Source organism: Zea mays, chromosome 1, assembly GCF_902167145.1.
Source record: "Zea mays cultivar B73 chromosome 1, Zm-B73-REFERENCE-NAM-5.0, whole genome shotgun sequence".
Classification (NCBI taxonomy): Eukaryota; Viridiplantae; Streptophyta; class Magnoliopsida; order Poales; family Poaceae; genus Zea; species Zea mays.
In genome coordinates, this window is record NC_050096.1 from 275,610,006 (window position 1) to 275,634,477 (window position 24,472).

The following is a 24,472-nucleotide window of genomic DNA, read 5'->3' on the forward strand; positions in this document are numbered from 1 at the left end:
TTTATTTGGCTCTTAATCCATTTGAACTCATTCTAACTTAATTGATCGATAACTCCCCTTAAGTCTATATTTATGTCCAAGTTTCTTTTGTGCATATTTCTATATCTTTGTTCCAACTTCTCTCCCTTTGTCATTAATTACCATAAAATGATTGTGCCAAAGCTTTGAGGAGGTTGAACTCACTTGTGAATGTTATACCACTTGAAAGCACTCATTTTTTGATGGACACCAAATATATGGTAAATATCTTGACACCACTTATATGAAGTTATTATGGGTGGAGTTGCTTTCTTGAGTTGATAATCACTTAAAGATGAGGATCACTTGAAGTCTTGTAGGGTACCACTTGTATGTTTGATCTAGACACCATTTGTGAATACCAATTAAAGGAATATATCAGTCTATATAGTACTTTATAGATTTTGATATCCATTTGCATTGTTGTCTTCTTCTTGAATGCAAGTTATCTTTATGAGCTTCTCAATATGTGACTTGAACCAAATAGATTTGCCCAAGCTTCCAAGTTCGGTTTGAACACTCTTAAAGCTTCTTCACACACACTAAGTGCTCATCTTATCGAGGTTGCACTTGTAAGTTGTAACTTGTTGCAATCCAAAATAGATCAAGTACTTGGGTTCACTTACCCTATGAACAAACTCACATGCTACCACTAGATTTAATCAACCAAAACAACCAATAGTGATGGACCATGCATCTAAATCTTTGATTTGTTATGCATGATCCTAATAAGCATGTATTATTGCACGGTGGAAGGTAAGAGCAAGTGAGCAGAGCGGTGAATAGAAAACATGGCCTATTAGGAAGCACGACATGGTACGAACACCATCAATGTAGATCGCTAGTCCACCAGCTCCAGGGAAGAGGAAGAAGGCTGTCGAACAAATCTGGATCAAGATATGGCAGAGAAGAAGAGAGTGACCAGATAAGAGAAGACGATGTTGGAGGCAGTGAGGAGGGAACGAGGGACATCGTCGCTGGCTTGTCGTGTCGAAGGGAGACAGGGAGGAGAGGAGGGGGTTAGGATTTGCTAGGAGCATGAGGGGCGACCGTGCGATGGGGCGCCAAGGCGGATTTTATGAGATGACTGGCGAAGCGGGCGACGACGCCGCGTCAGAGGCGGTGAGGTGGAGGGAGCGAGGGATGGTGTCATCGACTCGTTGCTCACCACGTCGGAGGAAGGAGAGGTGGGGTTAGAGATTACTAGGTGCAAGAGGAGGCGACCTCCACGAGGGATGGATTTTATGCGACGACGGGAGAGCGGGCATCGAGAGATGACAAATTTATCCATGTCGTGCGGCCTAGCCCAGCGTTCGGCCCATGCGCAACACGTAGATTAGTCTAGGCCATCACAGGCTCATTTCCTAACGTGTCGTATGGTCCATTTGGTTTGGTACGACCCATATGGTCATGTATACCTAACGAAATTGTTAATCACACCACATCGGTTGAATCAGAGTCGCAATGGATTTACCTTTTACGTGGCGAGCCACAACTAGAGGTGATAATGAGCTCTAAGTTCTACACTGTAAAATTTAAGTATCGAATTGAATTAGAATCATACTCTATTTCTATTAATTTTCGAACTAAAATTAATTAAAGGTTTAAATGAATTGTGAAGAAACATTTAGGGGGTGTTTGGTTGCCCCCGCTAAAGTTTAGCCCGGGTCACATCAAGCGTTTGACTTTGAAATAGGAGTATGGAATATAGACCCAACCAACTGGACTAGATTCGTCTCGTCTTTTAATCTTCGGCTGACAAATTAGTTTTATAATCCGACTACATTTAATACCCGGAACGGAGGTTCAAACATTCGATATGACAGGGGCTAAATTTTAGTTTGGGGTAACCAAACACCCCCTTAAACTGTAATCCATTATCACTCTTAGTCCCTGGGCACAACCTAAGACTGTCTCCAGCAATATCCTCTAAAGGAATATTCTGTGTTCTTTACAACACTCTCTAAAAGATTTCGTCCTCTATATCTTTTTCTACTCCAGCAGTGTCCTCTAAATTTCATCCTCTATATAAATAGTATTACCAGACTCTATTTTATACATTCTTTTTTCCGCATTGGACGCGCACAGAAAAATATCATTTGTATATCTCGTATTAAAATATGATGTATATTAATTTTTCTTCACCTAAAATAGTATGCCTTTTTATTACAAAGTTTTCCTTGGCAGATCTTAAAAAATTACTATGCAGACATCTAATAGTATTGCTTGCTGCTACTCATTCTTCATTAATTTAGCTACAATACTTATTCTACTGCATGTTATTGTACATTTCTAGTAGATCTGAAGTAGAGAGACACGAATAGAGGAGCCACTACATTTGGAGGTGGTTGAGGACGTACTCTATTTTACCGGACCCTTTAGTGCATGTTGTTGGAGTGAAAAAGTTGATCAGCGTGCGCTAGATATAGAGTAGAGGAGCATATAACGCACACCTTGCTGGAGAGAGTATAACAGGTGGTGGCAGCGACGCGGTTCTACTGCACTGCTGTGGCCGTGCGGGATGTCGGCTAGTTGCCTCCGGACGAACCACCGAAATGCGTTGCGTTTGTGTACGCACACCTGCAACCGAAAGGAGCAAATTAAGTTGCCGGCCGCTTGATATTGCTGGGTTCGTGGTCCGGGTCCCGGCACGCACTTGTCTAGTCCCGACTTGATCAGCGGTTATCATTGTTTTAGATACTCGATCACATACACACGATGCATGCGCCGATTAGGGAACACTGAAAAATATCTGGTAGCCTCGCCACTTCGCGCATGTATCGCACAATTCACAGCTCTGTCTGTCTGCCTATAAATTAAATACGTGCTCTGTGCTAGCTCCCAATTCCCATACCAGACTGGAAGGCAGAAGCGCCCGCACAGGCACAGCACTACTCGAAGCAAGAACTATAGCAGCTGCTGCTCCTGTACACCAAGCGTACGTGCAAATACAAATACAATGGCCACCAAAAGCATCGCCTCGCTGCTCGCCGTGGCCCTGCTGCTGCTGCTCTCCTCCCCGGCCGCCGTCGTCGTCGTCCGCGCGCAGCAGCAGCAGCGGGGCAACCCGTGCCCGACGAACGCGGTGGCGGACCTCAAGGTGTGCGCCGACGTGCTGGTCCTGCTCAAGCTCAAGATCAACGTGCCGCAGAGCCAGCGGTGCTGCCCGCTGCTGGGCAGCCTCGTCAACCTCGACCTGGCCGCCTGCCTGTGCGCCACCATCAGGCTCAACGTGCTCGGCATCCCCGTCAACCTGCCGCTCGACGTGCCCCTCGTGCTCAACTACTGCGGCCGGAACGCGTCCGCCGTGCCGGGCTCCAACTGTTCCTTCTGAGGCATGTTCGATCGATCGGCAACCCCGCTCCAATTGTAAGTTGGCTAGTTTGTTATATGCGGGCCGGGTACTGTATAACAGCAGCTGCTTGGAAATAAAAAGCGTGTAATGACCTTACTCAACATCATGGCAAGTACAATTTCTGAATGCTACCAACAATCCTACTTGAGTTTTTGCATGAATCTTTGGTCAACTGTTTCTTATGCCACTGACAAGTAATTTCGTGGTTATATATATTTAGCCATCCATGTGTCCAAGAGAAAACACTATGACCATTTATGCTAATTGTCGCAGTATATTATCGGTCGCTATAACCGAAATCTATGAAGTACGCTCCCGGAGAATAGCCCGTATACAAAACCAGTGGATAGCCGAAGATATCACCTGTACAGGACAACGAGAATATATGTATTTATTTTTAAACACAGAACCATTTCTACATAACCCAAAGCGATCAACACGCTCTGGGCAAAATCAAAGGTTTTAAAATCCTTTCAAACGTCCGAAGCTAACTCCCAAACATGCGAAGAATACTATAAGATTCTGGAAGATCAAATGCAGTATTTATGCGTCCCAGATCACCAGGAGGGGGGGGGGGGGGGGGGGGGCGCAAAACGATATTTAAAAAAAATGTTCAATCATCTCATTTCTGACAAAAGTTTTGTTGCGTCTAGCTAAGTTATCCTTTGTCTCTATGAAAGATATATAAAAAATAAGATTTATTTTAATGCAATATTTAACTTGCAAATGATAGCGTTTAAGAAAAAAATGGTGGGTTTATTTATCCATTGTTTATTTTTCAAGTCGCCTCTCAAAAAGACTGGAACGCACCAAGCCATATTCCGAAAAAATATCGAAGACCTGATGTGGCCGACAGCACTAGCGCACGCGCCGTCCTACGTACACTGGCCGTCGGCCGTGCGTCGCACACCGCGCAGGCGCACGCCACCGCCACCGCCGCCGCCTTGGCGCAACTCCAAACTTCAAAGTTCAAATGATGACACATGACAACATGGGCCGTATCCTTCGCGTCACGCAGATGAACGAGACCAGTCGTAGCAGCCCCTTCGAAAATACTATGGAGACCAGCCAGGCCCACCTCGCACGTCAGGCCGACGTACGTTAGCCGTCCCGTCCAGCCCAAATTCCGCACCGCTTCCGCCGTTGCGGTCGGCCGTCGGCGGTCGCGGTAGGCGAAACCGTGCACGGGCGGGCAGGCGCGCGCGACTCCAAGACCTGAGTCCTGATGATGCAAGGCGCTACGCGCGTCCTCTAGGCGTTGCCCGCCAAACCGTAGCCTGCCAACTCGATGACGAAGCGATGCCGCGGAGCGACGCGAAACACTGCGACTGTGGCCTTCGTTGTTTGAGACAATTTGACACAAGTAAATTTTCCAATTTATTTCTTGGCTCTTAAAATATAAATCTTCTATATCTAATACTGAATATAAATTTGGTTCCTATATGACACTATCATTAATTTAATGTCTAACGGTATTAACTTTCATATATATATATATATATATATATATATATATATATATATATATATATATATATATATATAATGATTTTACATGTTTTAAATAATTATCTGAATAATTGTTTATGTATAAATGTATGTATTATAATAAGTATTCATATGTAAACAATTATTATAATAGCGCTATTTTTTATGACAAGTATTTATATAAAAATAATTATTTAGATAATTACTCAACGAGGTCTTTTTACCTGAAAGTTAAATATTACCAGAGGTTAGTATAGCGTCATATCAGAAACTAAATTTACATTCAACGTCAAATAGAAAAGGTTTATATTTTAAGGGCAACAAATGAATTATGGACTTTAATGTTGTTAAATAAGGAATTGTCTTCGTTCTTGTTGAAGCGTTAGGTACTGAACTTTGATTAATCTATTGACCAAAACGATGAGGGGTATATTTGTAGAGATACTATAAACTCATAAATTCTCTAATCAAGAAATAGTTTAACAATAACAAAGGAATTTTTTTGAGACGAATAACCCTCCAAAAAAATCTGTGTAAAAGGTAACACGGCTACAAATTACAGTGGCACTCTATATACACACACGTGACAAGTCTTCGCTACTTGTGCGGTTTCGAGTTTAGGACAGAGCTAGAGACGAGGACATGCTGCGGCCCTTGGACACGGCGACGTAGTTGAACGGCGGCGCCGAGAGCCGCCTCACGCCCTTGAAGAACTCGCCGCACTGTCCCGAGCCCGCCGCCGAGGAACGCGGCCTGATGAGCTCGGTTGCACTCGCACCACCACCGCTGCTGCTGCTGCTGCCGCTGGTGGTGCCACTGCCACCGGAGGACGCGAGCCTGCCCGCGTCAACCCGTTTCCGGTTCACTTTGCAGGGCTCGGCCGCCCTGCCGAAGCTGCTGCCGGGCCGCTTCAGGTGCGGCATCGCCTCCTTCTCGCTCAGCAGGGTGCGCAGCTTCTTCTGCTCCTGCGCCATGGAAATCGCCACTTTCAGGTTCATCGTTCAGAATTCTCGTGAAACGGTACGGTCGCAGTGGTGTTTTGCTTACCCTGAGTCGCCTCCTCTCCTCTTCCTGCCTGAGCCTGGCTTGCTTGTGCTCCTCCAAGACGGCAACCAAGCGAGCCCCGTCGTACAGGAACGGCTTCTTTCTTTCGCTCTCCCATGCGAGTGTACGGCTCATCAGGCTGTCAACCACGGCTGCAGATTTTACCGACATCGAATTAGAGTGTGAAGAACTTCAGAGATGCAATCGGAATGACAAAACAGGAACCACATCGCATCTGGTGTTCTATGAAATGTACCCGGAATCTTGGTGATGATAAGCCTCGCTTTCTCCGCGCGTTTCAAGTTGAGGCGTGCGATCCTGCCGGTACTGAATCTGTTCTCGTCCTGAAACAGAAGCAGTTTCCCCCCTTGTCTTTATTATCTGTCTTCCGCGTTTGAAACCAGTGTTCAATGTATCCAAATCCAAAACCCACATTTTGGACCTACCGTATTGTACTCCTCCAGCCACTCCTCTTCCTCGCAGGCCAGCAGCCACTTGTTTATCTTCTCCATGATCTCTTTCCTGGACTGGAGCTCCTCCCTGGCTTTCGCTATCTGTTCGTCGATGCTGGCCATGAGCTCGGAAGGGTTCACGAGGCCTGGTAGAATTTCGTCAGCGTTAGAAAAAATGAAGCCATCTGAACCAGAGTCGATCAGTAAAGCAGGAACTGTGAACTGGTACCAGAGTCGATCAGCGCAATGGATTTCTCCGGCACGGTGCTCGCATCGGGCTCCACGTGCATGCTCCTGCAAATGCTCTCCAGCTCCAGCCGCCTCTTGAGCACGAGCTCCTTCATCCGGCCGGCCTTGAGCCTCGTCAGCCTCTCCACCTCCTCCTCCGTCTGCGCCGCGCCGAATCATGAAACGACCAACAGATCAAACGTCACTGCCACTGCGACCGCAACCGAACGAGTCCGGCAACAAAAGAGAGAGAGATCTCAATGCCGTGTGTAACTTGCAAATGATAGCGTTTAAGAAAAAAATGGGTGGGTTTATTTATCCGTTGTTTATTTTTCAAGTCGCCTCTCAAAAGACTGGAACGCACCAAGCCATATTCCGAAAAAATATCGAAGACCTGATGTGGCCGACAGCACTAGCGCACGCGCCGTCCTACGTACACTGGCCGTCGGCCGTGCGTTGCACACCGCGCAGGCGCACACCGCCGCCGCCGCCTCGGCGCCCCAATTCCAAACTTCAAATGATGACACATGACAGCATGGGCCGTATCCTTCGCGTCACGCAGCGGAACGAGACCAGCCGTAGCAGGCTAGCAGCCCCCTTCGAAAATATGGAGACCGGCCAGGCCACCTCGCACGTCACACGTCAGGCCGACGTACGCTAACCGTCCCGTCCAACCCAACTCTGCGCGGTCGCGGATGCGAAATCGTGCACGGCAGGCGCGCCACTCCAAGATCTGAATCCTGCCCCCTGCCCGGCAAACCGTAGCCTGCCGGTGCCGGAAGATAGATAGATAGAATAGAAGAAGAGAAGAGATGGTATAAGCTCACCAATTCTCTGAATAAGATATTCTTTAACAATAACAATAGAATATTTTCGACACGAGTAACCCTCCAAAAAATCTGTGTAAAAGGTAACACCGCTACAAATTACAATGGCACTCTATATACACACACGTGACAAGTCTTTGCTACTCGTGCGGTTTCGAGTTTACGACAGAGCTAGCGACGAGGACATGCTGCGGCCCTTGGACACGGCGACGTAGTTGAACGGCGGCGCCGAGAGCCGCCTCGCACCCTTGAAGAACTCGCCGCACTGTCCCGCGCCCGCCGCCGAGGAACGCGGCCTGATGAGCTCGGTTGCACTCGCACCACCACCACCGCTGCTGCTGCTGCTGGTGGTGGTGCCACTGCCACCGGAGGACGCGAGCCTGCCCGCGTCAACCCGTTTCCGGTTCACTTTGCAGGGCTCGGCCGCCCTGCCGAAGCTGCTGCCGGGCCGCTTCAGGTGCGGCATCGCCTCCTTCTCGCTCAGCAGGGTGCGCAGCTTCTTCTGCTCCTGCGCCATGGAAATCGCCACTTCCAGGTTCATCGTTCAGAATCCTCGTGAAACGGTACGGTCGCAGTGGTGTTTTGCTTACCCTGAGTCGCCTCCTCTCCTCTTCCTGCCTGAGCCTGGCTTGCTTGTGCTCCTCCAAGACGGCAACCAAGCGAGCCCCGTCGTACAGGAATGGCTTCTTTCTTTCGCTCTCCCATGCGAGTGTACGGCTCATCAGGCTGTCAATCACGGCTGCAGATTTTACCGACATCGAATTAGAGTCTGAAGAACTTCAGAGATGCAATCGGAATGACAAAACAGGAACCACATCGCATCTGGTGTTCTATGAAATGTACCCGGAATCTTGGTGATGATAAGCCTCGCTTTCTCCGCGCGTTTCAAGTTGAGGCGTGCGATCCTGCCGGTACTGAATCTGTTCTCGTCCTGAAACAGCAGCAGCAGTTTCCCCACCTTGTCTTTATTATCTGTCTTCCGAGCAGTGTTCAATGTATTCAAGCCCACGTTTTGGACCTACCGTATTGTACTCCTCCAGCCACTCCTCTTCCTCGCAGGCCAGCAGCCACTTGTTTATCTTCTCCATGATCTCTCTCCTGGACTGGAGCTCCTCCCTGGCTTTCGCTATCTGTTCGTCGATGCTGGCCATGAGCTCGGAAGGGTTCACGAGGCCTGGTAGAATTTCGTCAGCGTTAGAAACATGAAGCCATCTGAACCAGAGTCCATCAGTAAAGCAGGAACTCTGAACTGGTACCAGAGTCGATCAGCGCAATGGATTTCTCCGGCACGGTGCTCGCATCGGGCTCCACGTGCATGCTCCTGCAAATGCTCTCCAGCTCCAGCCGCCTCTTGAGCACGAGCTCCTTCATCCGGCCGGCCTTGAGCCTCGTCAGCCTCTCCACCTCCTCCTCCGTCTGCGCCGCGCCGAATCATGAAACGACCAACAGATCAAACGTCACTGCCACTGCGACCGCAACCGAACGAGTCCGGCAACAAAAGAGAGAGAGATCTCAATGCCGTGTGTACCTTCTTTATCGTCGCCACTGACAGGACGCCGGAGGGCAGAGCATCCAGCTTGTCAGGGTTCAGAACGGCCGCCACGTTCCTGAAACTCCGCCGCTCCTCCTCCGACGAGTCCATCAGCTCCCACAGCTCCACCAAGGGCACCACGGCCTCTCGCAGCTGCAATGCAGAGCAGAGCAGAGCACGTCGACGGGATTAGCCACAGGTTGTGCCGTGCGTGCATACGCGCGTATGTATGTATATACAGGAAGAAACAGGCTCTACGTACCATGGTCGCTCGCTTGGCTTTCTCGGCGGCGAGCGTCGCCACGACCTGGGCGAGGGTGGCGAGCGTGCTGTCGCTGATGCTGGTGGGCTTGCCGGGGTCGGACGTCTCGTGCAGCCCCGGGTGGACCTCGTTCACGATCGCGATGAAGTCCTCGCCGAGCACGTCGCACAGCGAGTGCACCTCCGTCACGTGCTCCAGGACCCTGTGGAGCCGGTCAGACTGCAAGTTTCCACGACAGTTAACGCGCCGCTGTCAGCTCGAATCGTCGTTGTCACGTTCCAAATCTGCTTTCTACGTTGCAGGCGAAAGGACGCACGCAGAGAGCTACTACGTACTGGTCCACTAGCGCTAGCTACATCACTGTGAGTACATCAACATCCTGGGGATGTGACGCACTGACATGCTTCTTGAACCGGCAGTGTCATGCTACCAGGAAAGCGTCTGCGAACTGACTGACGAACCAACGGAACGACATGACCACAAGAGTAGCCGTAGGACCTAAAACTGACTGACGTGTGACCTCCTGCTAGTTGACACTTGACAGGCATGTCTCACCTAAGGTCAGAGCTGGGTGTTTCTTTCTGTTAATCAGTGATTTATGTTAAGCAGTCGCTGAATGGATCTGTCAATTCGGTTTTGTTCTCAGAAACACTGTCCTTAATGGGTGCCTGCGAGTTCAGAAGTTTCAGAAACAGAACCAGGGATGCGTCAGTCAGCTACCGTACCTTCTCCTTCTGGAAGCTCGTGAGGCGCGCCCTGTACTCGTTCAGCCTCCTGATCGTCAGGTCGTGTTCTCCCACCTCGCTGGCCCGGGGGGAGCCCTCGTAGCCGTAGCTCCTCCCAGCGATCTCGGCGGTGATCTTCTCGATCTCTGACCGGACGTCGGCGAACTGTCTGCTCCGCTCTGCTTTCACCGCCCTCAGCTCTTCCAGCAGGGCTGTTGCCGACGACACGCGCTCGGTCAGCGACATGGTCCATTTGTTCACCTGAAGGAAGGAGACCGCGCGCGCGACGGCGCGTACCTATCGTTAGCTAAAATCAACTTACAACGTGTTTTTGCATCCAGAGCACTGTAGGCCATGCATGGGGTCGGGAACGAGGAGAAGGAGATTATGGAAAGAGGTTAATACCTTGAGCTGAGGGCCGCTGTCGGAGCCCAGCGCGGCGGCGAGCGCGGCGATCTCGGCCTCCCCCGCGGCGAGCGACTGGTGCAGAGCGGCCCGCTCGCCGGTGGCCTCGTCGACCTTGCGGCGGTACACGCGCATGCACTCGGCCTCCAGCTCCCGCACCATCCGCTCCCGCTCCTCCCGGCTCTTCCCGATCTCCCCCCACAGTTGCTGCACGCACGCACGCACACGCGACCGCAAACGAGGACACCATCATCCACGAGCCACCCATCAAGGCGTTCATTTCAGTGTGAAAAAAACTGGCCGAGATTGTGAACCCTGGAAAGAGCACGATCGACCACACTGAAATTGATGACTCACCTTGAGCTCCACGAGCAGCGCACCGCAGCCGGCGGTCTCAACGCCGGCGCCGGCGCCATCCCCGGCCACCGACCGGATCAACGGCATGCCGTACAGCAGCTCCGCGGCGGTGACGGCCTCTCCCATGGATCGACGAGCGAGAGCAATTCGATCGGCGGCTGAGCGCACAGCCTCTCGCGCGAGCTCGAGGGGTTTAAGGGCGGGGGGGGGGGGGGGGGGGGTTGGTTGCTGCTGCTGGTACGACAGAGAAGCTAAGAGAGGGGCGTCGTGTCAGGTTGGTTGGAGTCGGGAAGCCAAGGCATATATAAGCCAACAGCAAGAGCGACCGGGCTAGCTAGCCGGCCGCGGGTCGTTGCCTTGCCTGCATGATTAGTTGGTGGTCTGATCTCTCGCGCGCGCTCGCCGACGTCGCTGTCGGCCGCGGCGGTGAGGTGCTAGCTAGCACCGGTGGGGCCGGGGTGATTCCGTGTAGGCCCGGCCCCAGCGCTGCGCCAAAGCCCAAAGCCAAAAAACAGGGGACAGGGTTTTGGTGCACGGGTGGATGCGCGCGCGCGCCCGCGCGCCCTGCTGTTTCGTGTGCGTGTGTGTGTTTTGCATGCCTAATCTTGTAGTTAGCGCAGAACGATCGTGCTCCGATTGTTATAACCACGGCCGGCTCCAGTGACGGAAAAGCACGCGTACGTGTTCGGCGTCGTCTGAGAGAAAAAAAAAGAGTCTTGGGGTCAAAGTTTGCAGACCGAGTGGATAGTAGCATGCATGCACTGCATCGCAAAAACAAAGAGAACAGATGCCATGCGTTGAGTTCCGTTTCTTCATCCATTTCTTTCAAGTACTCCCTCCGTTTCTTTTTATTTCTCGCTGAATAGTGCAAAATTACACTATTCAGCGACAAATAAAAAGAAACGGAGGGAGTATACAGTATTACTGTATGTACATGTATGTACAGGCTGATTGAAATTCGTGTCCGCATGAGTCACGAGATGCCTTTTCTACGTACCACTACCACATACACGTCCGGCGTCCTAGCGGAAATACGTTGGGCCGTACTTTTCATGCATGGGGGGAGCCCTGCCAATAATCAGTTTAGCACCTGCTGACCTGCCTAGCTAGTAGCTACCAGGAAGGGTTGCCGTCGGAGTTTGTTTTAGGTAATTATTACACACACATATATATATATATGTAGCTTGTGCTACTTTAGCATCTCTGGTCGTTTGATGATTAGGCAGGCTCCGGCAGTCCTCTCCCTCTCATTTCCACGCGGGAAGAGCTCTTGGTCTTCATCTGCACGCTTTAGGTTAAGCAAGCAAATCGAGTAGATCAACTCGTGGGGGTCAACCACTGCTAAAAAATCGACCACACACCATACGCCAGATTGGGAGTTGGGGGCAGCGTGTGTTCACAAGCTTTTGTTCCAAAAACAAACAGTGCCAGTGGTTGCAATTGCAACTCAACTGCACTGCTGGCCCGCGCGCGCCCAGCTTCAATCATGTATCCATGATTTGGCCTTGCTGAGTTTCAAACCCCCCATGCCTTCCTGCTAGCACCAAATGTGCATACACAGTAAAACGCTATATATCATGTGCCGGCACGAGTTGCCGCAGCCGGCTGTGTCCTGGCTCATTGAGTCAAGTCTTTTTTTTATCGAAGTCAAGTCTTTTTTATCGAAAAGTTTTGATACGAAACATATGGGAGAAGCTGATATGATTCTAAACATCAAGTTGATGTGATTCTGGTCAGCATGCAGTACTTGAAGGATATAGTGATTCGAACTAGATATCTAATGCAGATGAGTTTTATGTCACTAGTAGTTATGTATTTACTATTGATGCAGGCGCGGTATCATGGAGGTCATGCAAACAGACCGTCTTGATGAGGTCAACCATGGAAGCCGAGCTCGCTGCACTAGACACAGCAGCCGTTGAGGCAGAATGGTAGCGTGAATTCTTGATGTACTTGCCGGTGATTGAGAAACCAATACCAACTATCCTTATGAACCATGATAATTAGACTGTGATGGGTAAAGTGTCAAGTTCTAAGGATAATGGGAAGTCATCAAGACATGTTAAAAGACGATTGAAGTCTATCAGAAAGTTGAGAAACTCCGGGGTTATAAGTGTGACTTATATTTCAACAGATAAAAATATGGCATATCCTTTTACAAAGGGGCTACCACGTAATGTGATATAAATAGAATTGCGCGAGATGGGTATGAGACCCTTATAAGTTGTCATGGTGGAAACCCAGTCTATGTGATATGTGATTGGAGATCCCATGAATTATGTCCTGGGAAGAACAAGCCATTTGTGAACTGAGGAGAGTAAATTTTGACCCTCTCTAAGTAAAGATGCAATACTCTCAAATGCTATAATACAGGTTAGCTTTGTGCCTGAATGTGTTTCCATTGTATTTTACTAGCAAAGATATTGTCCTGCAGAACATTCTTAAAAGAACACATCTATATGAGTTAGACTGTCTAACATCGCAGTCTATAAGATCTGAGTGATCTCTAGTAAACTCATGAAGAGTCCTTGGAGTACAACGTATATGCTCCACCCGAGAAGGGTATACTACTGGTAGCCAGATACTGGTTATGGCTTTGAGTGAAACACATTCACAAAAAACTTACAATTCAAGGCATGGTCCATTGTCCAAATTGTGGGTTGGTGTAGCTTAGAGTTTTAGGCGGAAGTTGAACTTATCAGTCTCTGCTGAAACACTAGTATATTAAACAGTAGTGAACAATGGCAAAACTGCAGATGGTATTTGAGATCTAGTGGGGATTGTTGGATTTATGGGCTAGACCCAATTATGAAATTCAATTAAATTCTAGAAAAATCTCAAAAGCCCATGTAAGGGTATGTCTAATGAATGGTGGAACAAACAGTCCCACATTGCTAGTCCAAGTGGAGTGGAACTAGTTGAAATATGAAGGATACATTCACTCATCAAGTTATGGATGAGGGGAGAGACTGTGGAGAACCACACACACGCGCGCTCGCCTGACCTGACTTGGGGCTTGGGCAAAGGGCGCGGGCGCACGACATACGCGTGAATGGTTCGCCAAAATCCGTCCCCTCGTATTGCGAGGGCGTGACTTTCTTTTGTTGTTTTATTTTTTTGTTGCTTGGCTATTAAGTCTAGAGACCTATCCGATTGTGCTAAGAATCTAAGCCGTTATAGGAGCACGAGTCTATCGGTTCGTAGATAACGTGTAGATCAGATCGCGAGTGCTTATCGGTTCACGTACACGGCCCTATATAAGGCGCCTGGTAGCCAGCGCCAAACCCATCACAACACAAGTTATGTTTTCACCTCTGCTCACAGCTGCATCACCATTGTGGTTCTCTTCATCCTGACCGTCGACGTACATCTGCGATTAGGAGAGCAGGTCTCTGGAACCCGTCGTCTTCGAGATCCTGCACCGGGAGAGGACGAATAAGATTTTTGGGAAGCGTTATCACGCGACTGCTCGCGATCTTATCGTCGACTCTGCTGTTTCAACATCGTCGACCCTGCTGCTTCCACCAGCGCCATCTACCAGTATGTTTGATCAGTACGCATTATCTGATTTGACCTCATACTTCAATTTATCTATTATGGTAGAGGTGTGCTAGATTTATATAATTATGTTATTAGGTAAATCGTTAGTTTACTTGTTATGGAACAGACATCTAAAATATTTATTGTTGGTTATGATTTATATTCGTAATTTAATTAAAAAATGTTTAATTTCTCAACAGTCCCTTGAAGGATGTCCAGCTTTCAGACTGACCCAACCGTAAGAGCTGTACCATACTACATATCCTTTTCTTAATCTTAATCTTCTTTGATTTGTTTCCAACAGTTCAATAGTGTTTCCCGTGGCCTCGGCATATGACGTAAACATTCCAACAGTCCATATCATCGAACGCCGAGGAGCACTTTAAATAATAAGCAAGTGAAGAGGGAGTTCTGCGGTCGCATCATCAATCACAAATAAAAAAAATGTAAAGGCGTGGTAGGAAAACGACCTCTGAACAGGTTCATGAACAGGAAATGGATAGTCGGTGTGCAGAAGGAACAGGAACAGGAACAGGAACAGGAATCCAGATTTCATTTCATTTATGGCTTAGTTCGTTTCACGTAAATCCATGTGATGGGTTGTGTTATTGAGTCGGTTTAAATTTATAATAAGTCTAAATCTATCTTAATTTATTTTTAACATACTTCAATCAACGTGGAATTAAAATAATCGAACATGATCTTAGTTTTTTTATATAGATGTTTCTACAGTAAAAAGTTATACTGTATACTGTACGGTACTATCTTGCGAGTAGAGTATAGAGCAGGAGACTGCCGCTTCCTCGATCCACCGTAATTAGATTTGGGTATTTTTGGGCAACAGAGGATGGTTCGCCAATTACGTCGGATTCCGATTCCCTCCGCCAGAGGCCCTTCATGTGCTGGAATATTATCCATGCATGCAAGTGCAACTCACATTCTCACAGTTCGTTTCGCGTCAGAGCACGTGGATTTAAGACGGCATCATTTGCTACTGTAACTATGAATGCAGGCACGTACGCAGGCCGCAGTCGTGGCGAACTGCCAGAGCAAGAAGTGAACATCCCGGCCCGTTGGTTCCATGTGCATGTGTCGCCAAAACGTAAAGAGCAGCCAAGGGACCATAACAGGGCAGGAAGGCCAACTCGTGGCTGCGCACCTGCACACAACACTTTCGCCGGAATGCAGTCAAAACTTTTCATATATACATTTTGATAGAATTGTTTGTTTATTATAAATAAATACTAAATTTATAATTAAAATATGGTACCGAGACATTAAGTAACACAGTAAGTTCTAAATTCAAATATTAGAATATAAATTATATTCTAATAGGCATTCGAGTATAAATTATATTATAATAGGCTGCAAGGCTGGAAGTGGAAGGGTAGTTCCCTTTCCATTGTTGGGAGAATTACTTTGATAAATTCATGTCTTTCCAACTCCCCCATTTACCGTGCCAATGTACATGCTGCCCAAAACCACTATTAAAAATCTTGATGCTAAAAGGAGAAACTTCCTATGGCAAGGTGGTGGAAATAGGAAAAAAAATACCACCTGATAAAATGGGATAGAGTTTGCACTGATAAAAGAAAAGGTGGTCTTGGGATTAAGGATCTTAAGCTTATGAACATCAGTTTGTTATACAAATGGTGGTGGAAGCTGGAGACTAAGGATGAGTTGTGGCAAGACATTAAGTATCTCCATGGTAAATGCATTCGTGATGTTTCTCCTAAGGTCTTCGATTCTCAAGTCTGGAGTTATATGTTGAAAGTTAAAATGTATTATATTCAAGGGAGACATATAGCCACTGATCCGAGAGATAAAACAAGTTTTGGGATGATTGCTGGTTGTTTGAAGAACCTTTATGGCTTTATCTATGTCTCTATGCCTGATTTATATGATATCTGTAATGATAAAGATATCCTTGTGAAAAATGGTCGTGAAAAAAAATCATGAATCTGGATTTTAGAAGATGGCTTTATGATGCTGATAGAGCAAGTTGTGACTCCATCTTAGACAAACTCCAAGATTTTGAGTTTACAAATGATTTTGATCTGGTTTTCTAGAAATGGGAAGAGAAAAAAGCTTTTTCGGTGAAATCTATGTATGCTAATCTTGTGAATACATCGTATGGGCCATATATGAAACATATATGGAAACGAAAAGTCCCTCCGAAAATCAAAGTCTTTATATGGTTTATGGAGATTAGTGTCTTGTTGACTAAGGAGAATTTGGATAGAAGGAATTGGACTAGGGATACGTCTTGTGCAGGGTCGTTCCTGGCTTTTCAAAGGTCCAGTGCGAAATTCGATATAGAGGCCCCATCCACACACAAATAAATATAATTACATATATAACAGAATATTTAACGTATAAAAATTATTATGCACTATTTTAAAGTTTATAAGATAACAAATATAAAATATAGCAAAAAAACACTTACTTGTTATATGATATTATTAAAAATATCTTCTAACATTTTGTGATACAAAGGTCTACGCTTATATCATCAAGATCAATCTCATCCAACAACTTTTTTTCGATATATAGAATCGCCAAGCCATTTAACCTCTCTTGAGTTATTGTTGACCATAAATAGTTCATAAAAAATTTTAATTTTAAAAAGCTTCTCTCTATCGAAGCAACCATCATATGTATAGTTTATAATACTCTCTCTATACCAAAATAAAATTTGTTTTGCTTCTTTAGTGGATTTATCATCATCAATATAAACATAAAAATTAAGAGCTAAACCAAATACTATTTTGAAACGGATGGAGTATTCGATAAGTAATTGAGACATTAGTTTAACAATATAAACGAGACTAGTCGATAACTCGATAGCGCATCGCTTTTTGCGTATTTGTGTCTAGAATAGATAGATTTAACCAAAAAATACTAGCATCCAGTGGCTTGGGGGCCCTCTGTTTTTGGGGGCCCGGTGCGGCCGCACCCCCCGCACCCCCTCGGGGCCGGCCCTGGTCTTGTGTTTTTTTTGTCATCAATTGGAGTCAACTAACCACTTGTTTTTTACCTGCCCTATTGCTAGGTATGTGTGGGCATGTGTAGCTAAATGCTTAAACACGAAGTTTATTCCTTGTAATACCGATCAATGTTGGTTATGGTTCTCCAAAAACTTACCCGGTGACAGAGAAATTTATATTGTTGGAGTAGCTGCCATCTGCTGGGTTACGTGGAAAGCCAGAAACAAAGTTTGTTTCAAAAAAAAGTGTTTAACTCCCAAGTAGAGATTGTATGTCATGCTTGTGCTTTAATTTCCTAGTAGGCAAGTTTAAGTAAGAAGGAACTTCAAGATCTGCTACAAGAGGGTGCAACTATGTTGCTGAGGGCAGCCAATGGTAGGACTGGCAACCAGACGCTGAACAATGGAGAAGATGAACACATGGAGAAGTCCCCCACCGAGGAGCCTAAATGAATCTTGTCGGGACCTGTGGATCGTTCGATGTCTCTGTCATCGTTCTGCTAGTTTGTTTTGTTTCCTGCTGTTATAACGAGCAGACTCTGTGGATGTGAAAACTTCTATGGTCTCCCTTAGTTCTTTTGATCTGGGTGTCTTTGGTCTGGTATTGTCAGTTTTGGGTGTATCTTTGGACCTGAATCATGTCTTTACCTGCTTTATGTTTCCCTGTCGGTGCTTTATGCTACTGACATAACTTCTTCTGTATTTCTGTTATGCAAGTAATAGAAATGGATCCATATTCGGTCGAAAAAGAATATAGATTATAATAATTTACAGAATAAATACTCAAATATAATATTAAAATTGAAAATACATGCAAATAAGATTTTAATCAGTATTAGGATTATCAAAAAAATTGGATTCTTATTTACCTCTATTGCATTAGAGTCATTAGATTAAAAAAGCTCGCAATTTTGTTGTTGTCATCTTAAGGCAACACTTTAAAGAGACGAACAATCTGATTTAATGCAAGTGACTTATTTCTAGAGTTGAGTTTCTTTCATGATTTTATTCTACAAGAAAATGTGCCCTATTACCATTCTAATTTTTTTAAAGCAACATGCTTATCTTCCTAATGCAACTGGTACATATAGTGTTTGTTGGGGACTTGTTCTCAAATGCTATGAGTTAAGAACAAGGCAACATAGAAAATGTTAAACATTAAGATCCTTCGTCCTTCGAAGCATTATTTCCCTTAGGATATAACGATCCCCGGACGAAGGTCATGAAGGATTAACCTTCATCTCTATAATATACATTAGTAAAAGACGAAGCATATGAAACATAAAAGATAGCGTGAATAATCGTATAACATTATTCATTTAACTTTATTAACTCATCATAAAGGAATAGAAACAATATTGAATTATAAATGTACCTTCGGCTTGGAAGGAAATGAAAATACAAGTGTGACGCAAAAGCAAATGCCAAGTCCGCGTGAACAGTACGGGGGTACTGTTCACCTATTTATAGGCACGGGGTACAACCCATACAAAATTACATACATGCCCTTTACATTTGGTGATAATTCTATAGCATTCTATCGAGGTCTAAATGGCCTTTTCATCTTTAAGTCGGTTCCCCTTTCTGCGAACATGCCGAAGCTTTCCTGCTTCACAGCTTCGGCACTGTGTCAACCTTCGTATCTTTTGAGCTTCTCCCTTTCTGATTCAAGTCCGAAGATACCTGTTCACACATTATACTCCAGAAACATTGTTAAATCATGTTTTTGAGGACCTTCGGAAGCCGAAGGCCCCCAACAGTAGCCCCTCGCAATATTAATTTGTTTGGAATAATAAATTCAGATTGCGATATGAACGAAGGCTTTATGCCGAAGGTCCGAAAAAACACCTTCCCTTTGCTAGAATAGCAACATTCAATGACAAGTGGGGTCTTTCAACTTTCAACGCATCAAGCGTATAAATACGGCCATACCGCAAACTTATTTTGCACGCTTTCTGGCCAACCACTCCTGCTCACTCATTTTTTAGCTCTTGTGCACTGTGATCTGCTAAGTTTTTAGCTTTGAAGCTTCGGCTTTTAGAAACAGTTTTTTAGCGCTCCCGAAGATGTCTGAAGCTGCTAAGAAGGCTGCTGCTGAGATGAAGCTGAGTCTTGATGAAGAGAAGAACCTAGGGTTTCTTATAGCGATGTCGAAGTCCAACACAGAAAAGATTACCAAGGAAATTCTGGAGGGGCTGTCTGAAGATACTGGTGACAGTGAAAGTTATGATATGGACAACGGTGGCGAAGACTCCGAAGATCGCCCCTGGCGACCAAGCCATTCAGTTTATGGTAAATCAACTATCAAAGAGAATCATCTTGTTAATATGAGAGGAAGGTATTTCCGGGATCTGTCCATTGTGAGGGCGGACGAAGGGGAAAAAACTTGTCCACACCCTGAAGAAAATGAAGTTGTGGTGTACCGAAGCTTTTTGAAAGCTGGATTGCGATTCCCCTTGAGCAGCTTCGTCGTGGAGGTGTTGAAAATCTTCGAAGTCTATCTTCATCAACTTACTCCCGAGGCAATTATAAGGCTAAATATCTTCGTGTGGGCCGCGAGGAGTCAAGGTCTGAAGCCTGACGCAAGAAGCTTTTGTAATGTTCATGAATTATTATATGAAACAAAGCCTTGGGGCAAAGAACAGTACCATAACAACTTTGGCTGCTACAGCTTCGTTTCTCGGTCCGGGGCAAGCTGTCCCGTACCAACCTTTCGGAAGAGATGGCCCGGGGATTGGATGACAGAATGGTTTTATGTGAAGAATGACTTATCAGCACGAGAAGACATCAAAGGTATAATTATGCGTCCTATTTGGCAAAGCTTCGGCCTTCGGAGGCCGAAGGTTGAAATGAACGAAGCCGCCGAAGAGTGCCAAAGAGCCTTCGGCGTTGTCTGCTCTTTTATAGGAACAAGGGACTTAGTACAAGAACATATCGCCTTCAGGGTGTGGCCGCTTGCTGAGAAATGGGAAATGCCACAAGAAACCATAAAAGAGGCCGACGAAGGTGAGCTTGTGAGACTGAAGTACACCTTCAAATTTGGAGATAAATTTATTGAGCCAGATGATGAGTGGTTGAAAAGCATTGACAATTTAAGTGATGAGCTACTCGGGACCTACTCGAAGGCTGAAGATAACGCAATGTCAGCAGCCTTCGGAGGCCGAAAAAAGAAGAGACTGAATCGGGTATTTGATGCCATTGGGTTTGTCTACCCTGATTACTGCTATCCCATTCGAAGGCAGAAGAGAAAAAACACAATCTCTGCAAAAGAAGAAGCTGCAGCTGCTCCTAGCGAGCCAGAACCGAAAAGGAAAAAGTTAAAGGTTCTTACGCATCGGCCGCGTTATATTGAACCAGCTTCGGTGCCCGAGTTTACCGGAAAAACTTCTTCGGCCACCGAAGCTGAAAAACCAACCGAGCCAGCCTTGTTGCCAGAGATCGCAGAAACGGCCGAAGTGCCACCAAAGATAGAATCAGAACAATCAAACATTTTGTTGTCAGAAACAAAAGAGAAAACCGAAGCGCCGCTCACAGAAAAAATTGAGGAGGTAAGAGAAGCAACTGAGGGCTCCAAAACATCAGAAGTTTTGAGTCCTACAGCAATCATTGGGACAGCAAAAAACCAAAAGGGGCCATCAGTGACCCCAAAAAGGAAAAGAATGGTAAATGTACTAGACGTCTTGGAGACAATTAAGTCTTCAAGCACAATTCCAAAAAAAGGTGTTGAAGTTGCTGAAGCTTCTACTGAAGCTTCGGCTCAACAAGCTGAAGCTGAAGCTGGGCCTTCAGAGCCCTTCAAAGAACATCCTTTTGAAGCCGAAGCAGTAAAAATTCCGGAACCAATATTAGTTGAAGAAACGGACACCGTCATCCCCGAAGCACCTGCCGGCATGCATGATTACATCATACGACATGCTTCGGGGAAAAAGCTATCTGAGGAAGAAACTCATGAGGCCAACCATTATGCAAAGGAGCTGAAATATCCGAAGGGGGCAGTAATATTCAATGGAACAAATGAAGATGACTTCTTATACTGCCTGCCTGATAACAAAGAGCTATCCGTCTGCCGAGAGATGGCGAGAAGCATAGGCTTTCCGAAGCTTGAAGCTGGGTTAAGTGCCATGACGAAAGAGGATCTCGCAGACAGCCTCGCGTACAACAGCCTGAAGGTACGGGAATTAAACACTTGAGAAAAAACCCCCTATTTTTTTACGCAATTCATTCCTTTTTTCTTATATGAATTCTTTTTTCATATAGGGCCTGATCCTAAGCAACGCGTTAAGAGCGCAAAAGAGCGCCGAAGATGAAAGTTATGAAATTGCGTTTAATAATTTACGCTCCGAAGTTATCAAACTGAGAAACGAAGCTTTGGAAAAAGATAAAATTCTACTTACACTGGTAGATAAAGTGAAAAAAGACGAAGCTGCTTCAAAGGCCCAGGCCGAAGCTCAAAAACGCGAGATTAAAGATCTTCAGAAACAGCTGGCTAGAGCTAAAGAGGAGCGCGCGCTTGAGGAAACGAAACGAGAACTTAGTGATTTTATGGTCAACAAATTGGAATCAAAAGTTAAGGAGCTTCGCACATCTCAGGGGAAATGCTATGTCAAATCTGTAGAATGTGTGAATAAAATTAAATCCAGCTTCGCCAGCGTAGGCGCCTTTTCCAGCGAAGAGAATTTCTCTCGAGGCAATCCCGAAGGTCCGCTGGAATGGATTAGCCACGAAGCAGAGGCCTTCGAAGAGATTCTGAACAGTCGTGGCGACATATGTGCTTTTTCGGGCGCCAGAGGAATTGCTTCCGTCTTAGAGAAGAAAGGTTGCGAACATGTAAAATTTTTAGCTCAATCCGAAGCTACCTTATCTACCGAAGACATCAAGGACCCCTCGGCCGAAGCGAGCGTGGTTGGTGGCAAATTTTTTACTGATATCTGGAACGACGGCGGCCGAGGAATGGCGCGAGAGATCATTGAAAGAAGCGAAAAAGGCATTCACGATGCTAGAAGAGTAGCAGACGCTGCCGAAAGGAGTAGGGAGCCCGAAGGACAGTTAGGTACCAACTAGTCGTTCTTGTTGCGTTGTAATTTTCATTTTAAACTTTGCTCACGATTTGTAAAAGTACTGAAGAAGTGTTCTCTTCGCTCAGAAACTGTTGGACGATCTGCCGACCCCCACACAAAAGGGGATGAAGAAATTAATCAAATGGCCGAAACTATCATGGACAAGGTTGTTGACCAACTTCTGAATGAAGCCGCCGAAGCAGTATTGAGGGAAGATTAGGTGCTATTTGGAAAAAACATTTAAAGTGTAATCTATGCACACTTTGTACATTTGAATGTAATATACAAGTCTCTTTTCATTATTGAATTCTTTACGATGCATGAAACTTTAAATACATACCACTTTTGAGCCTTCGGCGAAAAAACACCTTCCCTTCTTTTCATGCGTCGTGAAGAAGATAGCCTTCGTCAAAATTATTCTGATGAATGACATCGATGCCTCGTGAAAACATTTTCCGAAGCTATTTTCCGAAGCTATGCAACTTTGATATTGATCTGATAAAGTTCGCCCATGTTTCGTGAAAATATTCCCCGAAACTGTATTCCGAAGCTATACAATTTCAATGTCACTTTTTCAAAGCATCCCTTCGAAGGTTGAGAGTGTCCCCTTCTCTTGCCAAATGCGATATGATGTATGATGCTTATGCTATGCAAAATGATGTGATGATGTTATGTTATGCATGTGACATTTGTTCCGAAGATACACATAAAATATATTCGTAAGCTCTGCATTCCCTTAGGAACGTCTTTGGAGCTTCTTCGTCTTTTACTTAGACGGCATCAGCGTTGACTTTTCGCTGTAAGCCTCCCTTAGGAGCTTCTTCGTCTTTTACTTAGACGGTATCGGCGTTGACTTTTCGCTGTAAGCCTCCCTTAGGAGCTTCTTCGTCTTTTACTTAGACGGTATCAGCGTTGATTTTTCGCTGTAGGCTCTGCATTCCTTTAGGAACAACTTCTGAGCAGAAAACTTACGCTGCGCTCCCTTTGGAACGACTTTTTGTGACTTTATAAACTTACTCTGCGTTCCTTAGAACGACTTTTTGTTACTCCGAAGGATTTTTAGTCCGAAGGTCCTTCTTGGTAACGGAAGAAATTTTAGGCTTCGGCAACTTAGGCCTGTGAATCAAATAAATTTTTCTCGTGGAAACAACGAAATTATTACATGGAAACTATCAATGTTTTTTGCTTCACAGAAAATAAAACTGAATAGAAAAGACTGCTATCAAAGGTAGGATATGTCAATAAATGTGCTTCGACTCTGGCACAGTGCTGTTGACTGTGCGAGCTTCGGACTGTTCTCTGAAGTCCCTCTGCTGTGGAGCGTATTGACTCCCTTCTGGCTGTTGACCTTGCTGCAATGGAGGTGGAGGCGGAAGCTGCTGCCAGGAAGCTTGAGGTTGACTTGCCGAAGCTACAGAAGCCGCAGGGTGGTTGTCTATGTATTGTGGGACATAAGGCGGATGAAACGAAGCAGTATGCATAACCTGCTTCGACTGAGCTTGTTGAGATGCAGCTTCGGCTAGTTCCTTTTGCTTCTGGATTGTAACATGGCACGTCCTAGTGGTGTGGCCCTTGCCCTCTCCACAGAATAGGCAAAACAGTCTCCTTGGCTGATCTCCGAATCTTCCGCCGAAGCCCCTGGCGCCTCTGCCTCTTGGAGCTGGTGGCCGAAAGGAAGTTTGTTGTTGCCCCGAAGCCTGTGAGGAGCACTGCGGCCTGTTTTGCTGACTCCCCTTATCATCATTCTGAGTGCTGTGAATGGAACGGACATGCCTCGGGTAGTATCTTCCTCCGAAGCCCCTGGTCATCTCAGAAAATCTGAAGGCCTCCTCCCTTCTTTGGCGAAAGTCATTGTCGGCACGAATGTACTCATCCATCTTTTGGAGCAATTTCTCCAAGGTCTGAGGAGGCTTCCGAGCAAAGTATTGAGCTGCAGGTCCAGGACGAAGCCCCTTGATCATGGCTTCGATAACGATTTCATTGGGCACCGTTGGTGCCTGCGCCCTCAATCGTAAGAACCTTCGGACATACGCCTGAAGGTATTCTTCGTGATCCTGAATACACTGGAAGAGGGCTTGAGCTGTAACCGGCTTTGTTTGAAATCCTTGAAAGCTGGTCAGTAACATATCCTTCAGCTTCTGCCATGAAGTGATTGTTCCTGGCCGAAGGGAGGAATACCAGGTCTGAGCAACATTCC

The 24,472-nt window shown here is 46.0% G+C and overlaps 2 protein-coding genes and 1 pseudogene across 3 annotated transcripts; 1 reads left to right on the forward strand and 2 right to left on the reverse strand.

The window, feature by feature from the left end:
* Nucleotides 1-2,861: 2,861 nt before the first annotated feature.
* Nucleotides 2,862-3,504, forward strand: LOC100283104 (cortical cell-delineating protein). The gene has a single exon (NM_001156006.2). It carries the CDS (start codon nucleotides 2,978-2,980, stop codon nucleotides 3,350-3,352), a length of 375 nt encoding a protein of 124 aa, NP_001149478.2. The 5' UTR covers nucleotides 2,862-2,977; the 3' UTR covers nucleotides 3,353-3,504.
* A 1,866-nt stretch (nucleotides 3,505-5,370) lies between these two features.
* On the reverse strand, nucleotides 5,371-6,796 carry LOC103645584 (65-kDa microtubule-associated protein pseudogene; annotated as a pseudogene). Its single transcript, NR_163421.1, has 5 exons — nucleotides 6,587-6,796; nucleotides 6,352-6,503; nucleotides 6,162-6,249; nucleotides 5,909-6,057; nucleotides 5,371-5,826 (listed from the first exon to the last, which is right to left on the reverse strand). The product of NR_163421.1 is annotated as a 65-kDa microtubule-associated protein pseudogene (transcript).
* Nucleotides 6,797-7,387: 591 nt separating this feature from the next.
* On the reverse strand, nucleotides 7,388-10,964 carry LOC103643915 (uncharacterized). The gene is made up of 10 exons (XM_008667084.3): nucleotides 10,693-10,964; nucleotides 10,336-10,542; nucleotides 9,931-10,191; nucleotides 9,206-9,424; nucleotides 8,941-9,096; nucleotides 8,669-8,828; nucleotides 8,435-8,586; nucleotides 8,256-8,343; nucleotides 8,003-8,151; nucleotides 7,388-7,920 (listed from the first exon to the last, which is right to left on the reverse strand). Exons 1-10 carry the CDS (start codon nucleotides 10,816-10,818, stop codon nucleotides 7,573-7,575), a joined length of 1,866 nt encoding a protein of 621 aa, XP_008665306.1. The 5' UTR covers nucleotides 10,819-10,964; the 3' UTR covers nucleotides 7,388-7,572.
* Nucleotides 10,965-24,472: the final 13,508 nt, after the last annotated feature.

Excerpts from the sequence above, each read along its gene's own strand:
- LOC100283104 (NM_001156006.2), top strand. The coding sequence starts at position 2,978 with ATGGCCACCAAAAGCATCGCCTCGCTGCTCGCCGTGGCCCTGCTGCTG.
- LOC103643915 (XM_008667084.3), bottom strand. The coding sequence starts at position 10,818 with ATGGGAGAGGCCGTCACCGCCGCGGAGCTGCTGTACGGCATGCCGTTG. Across the intron at positions 10,543-10,692 it reads CGCTGCTCGTGGAGCTCAAG|CAACTGTGGGGGGAGATCGG; the intron begins GTGAGTCATCAA and ends GCGTGCGTGCAG. Across the intron at positions 9,425-9,930 it reads CGAGCTTCCAGAAGGAGAAG|TCTGACCGGCTCCACAGGGT; the intron begins GTACGGTAGCTG and ends GGAAACTTGCAG.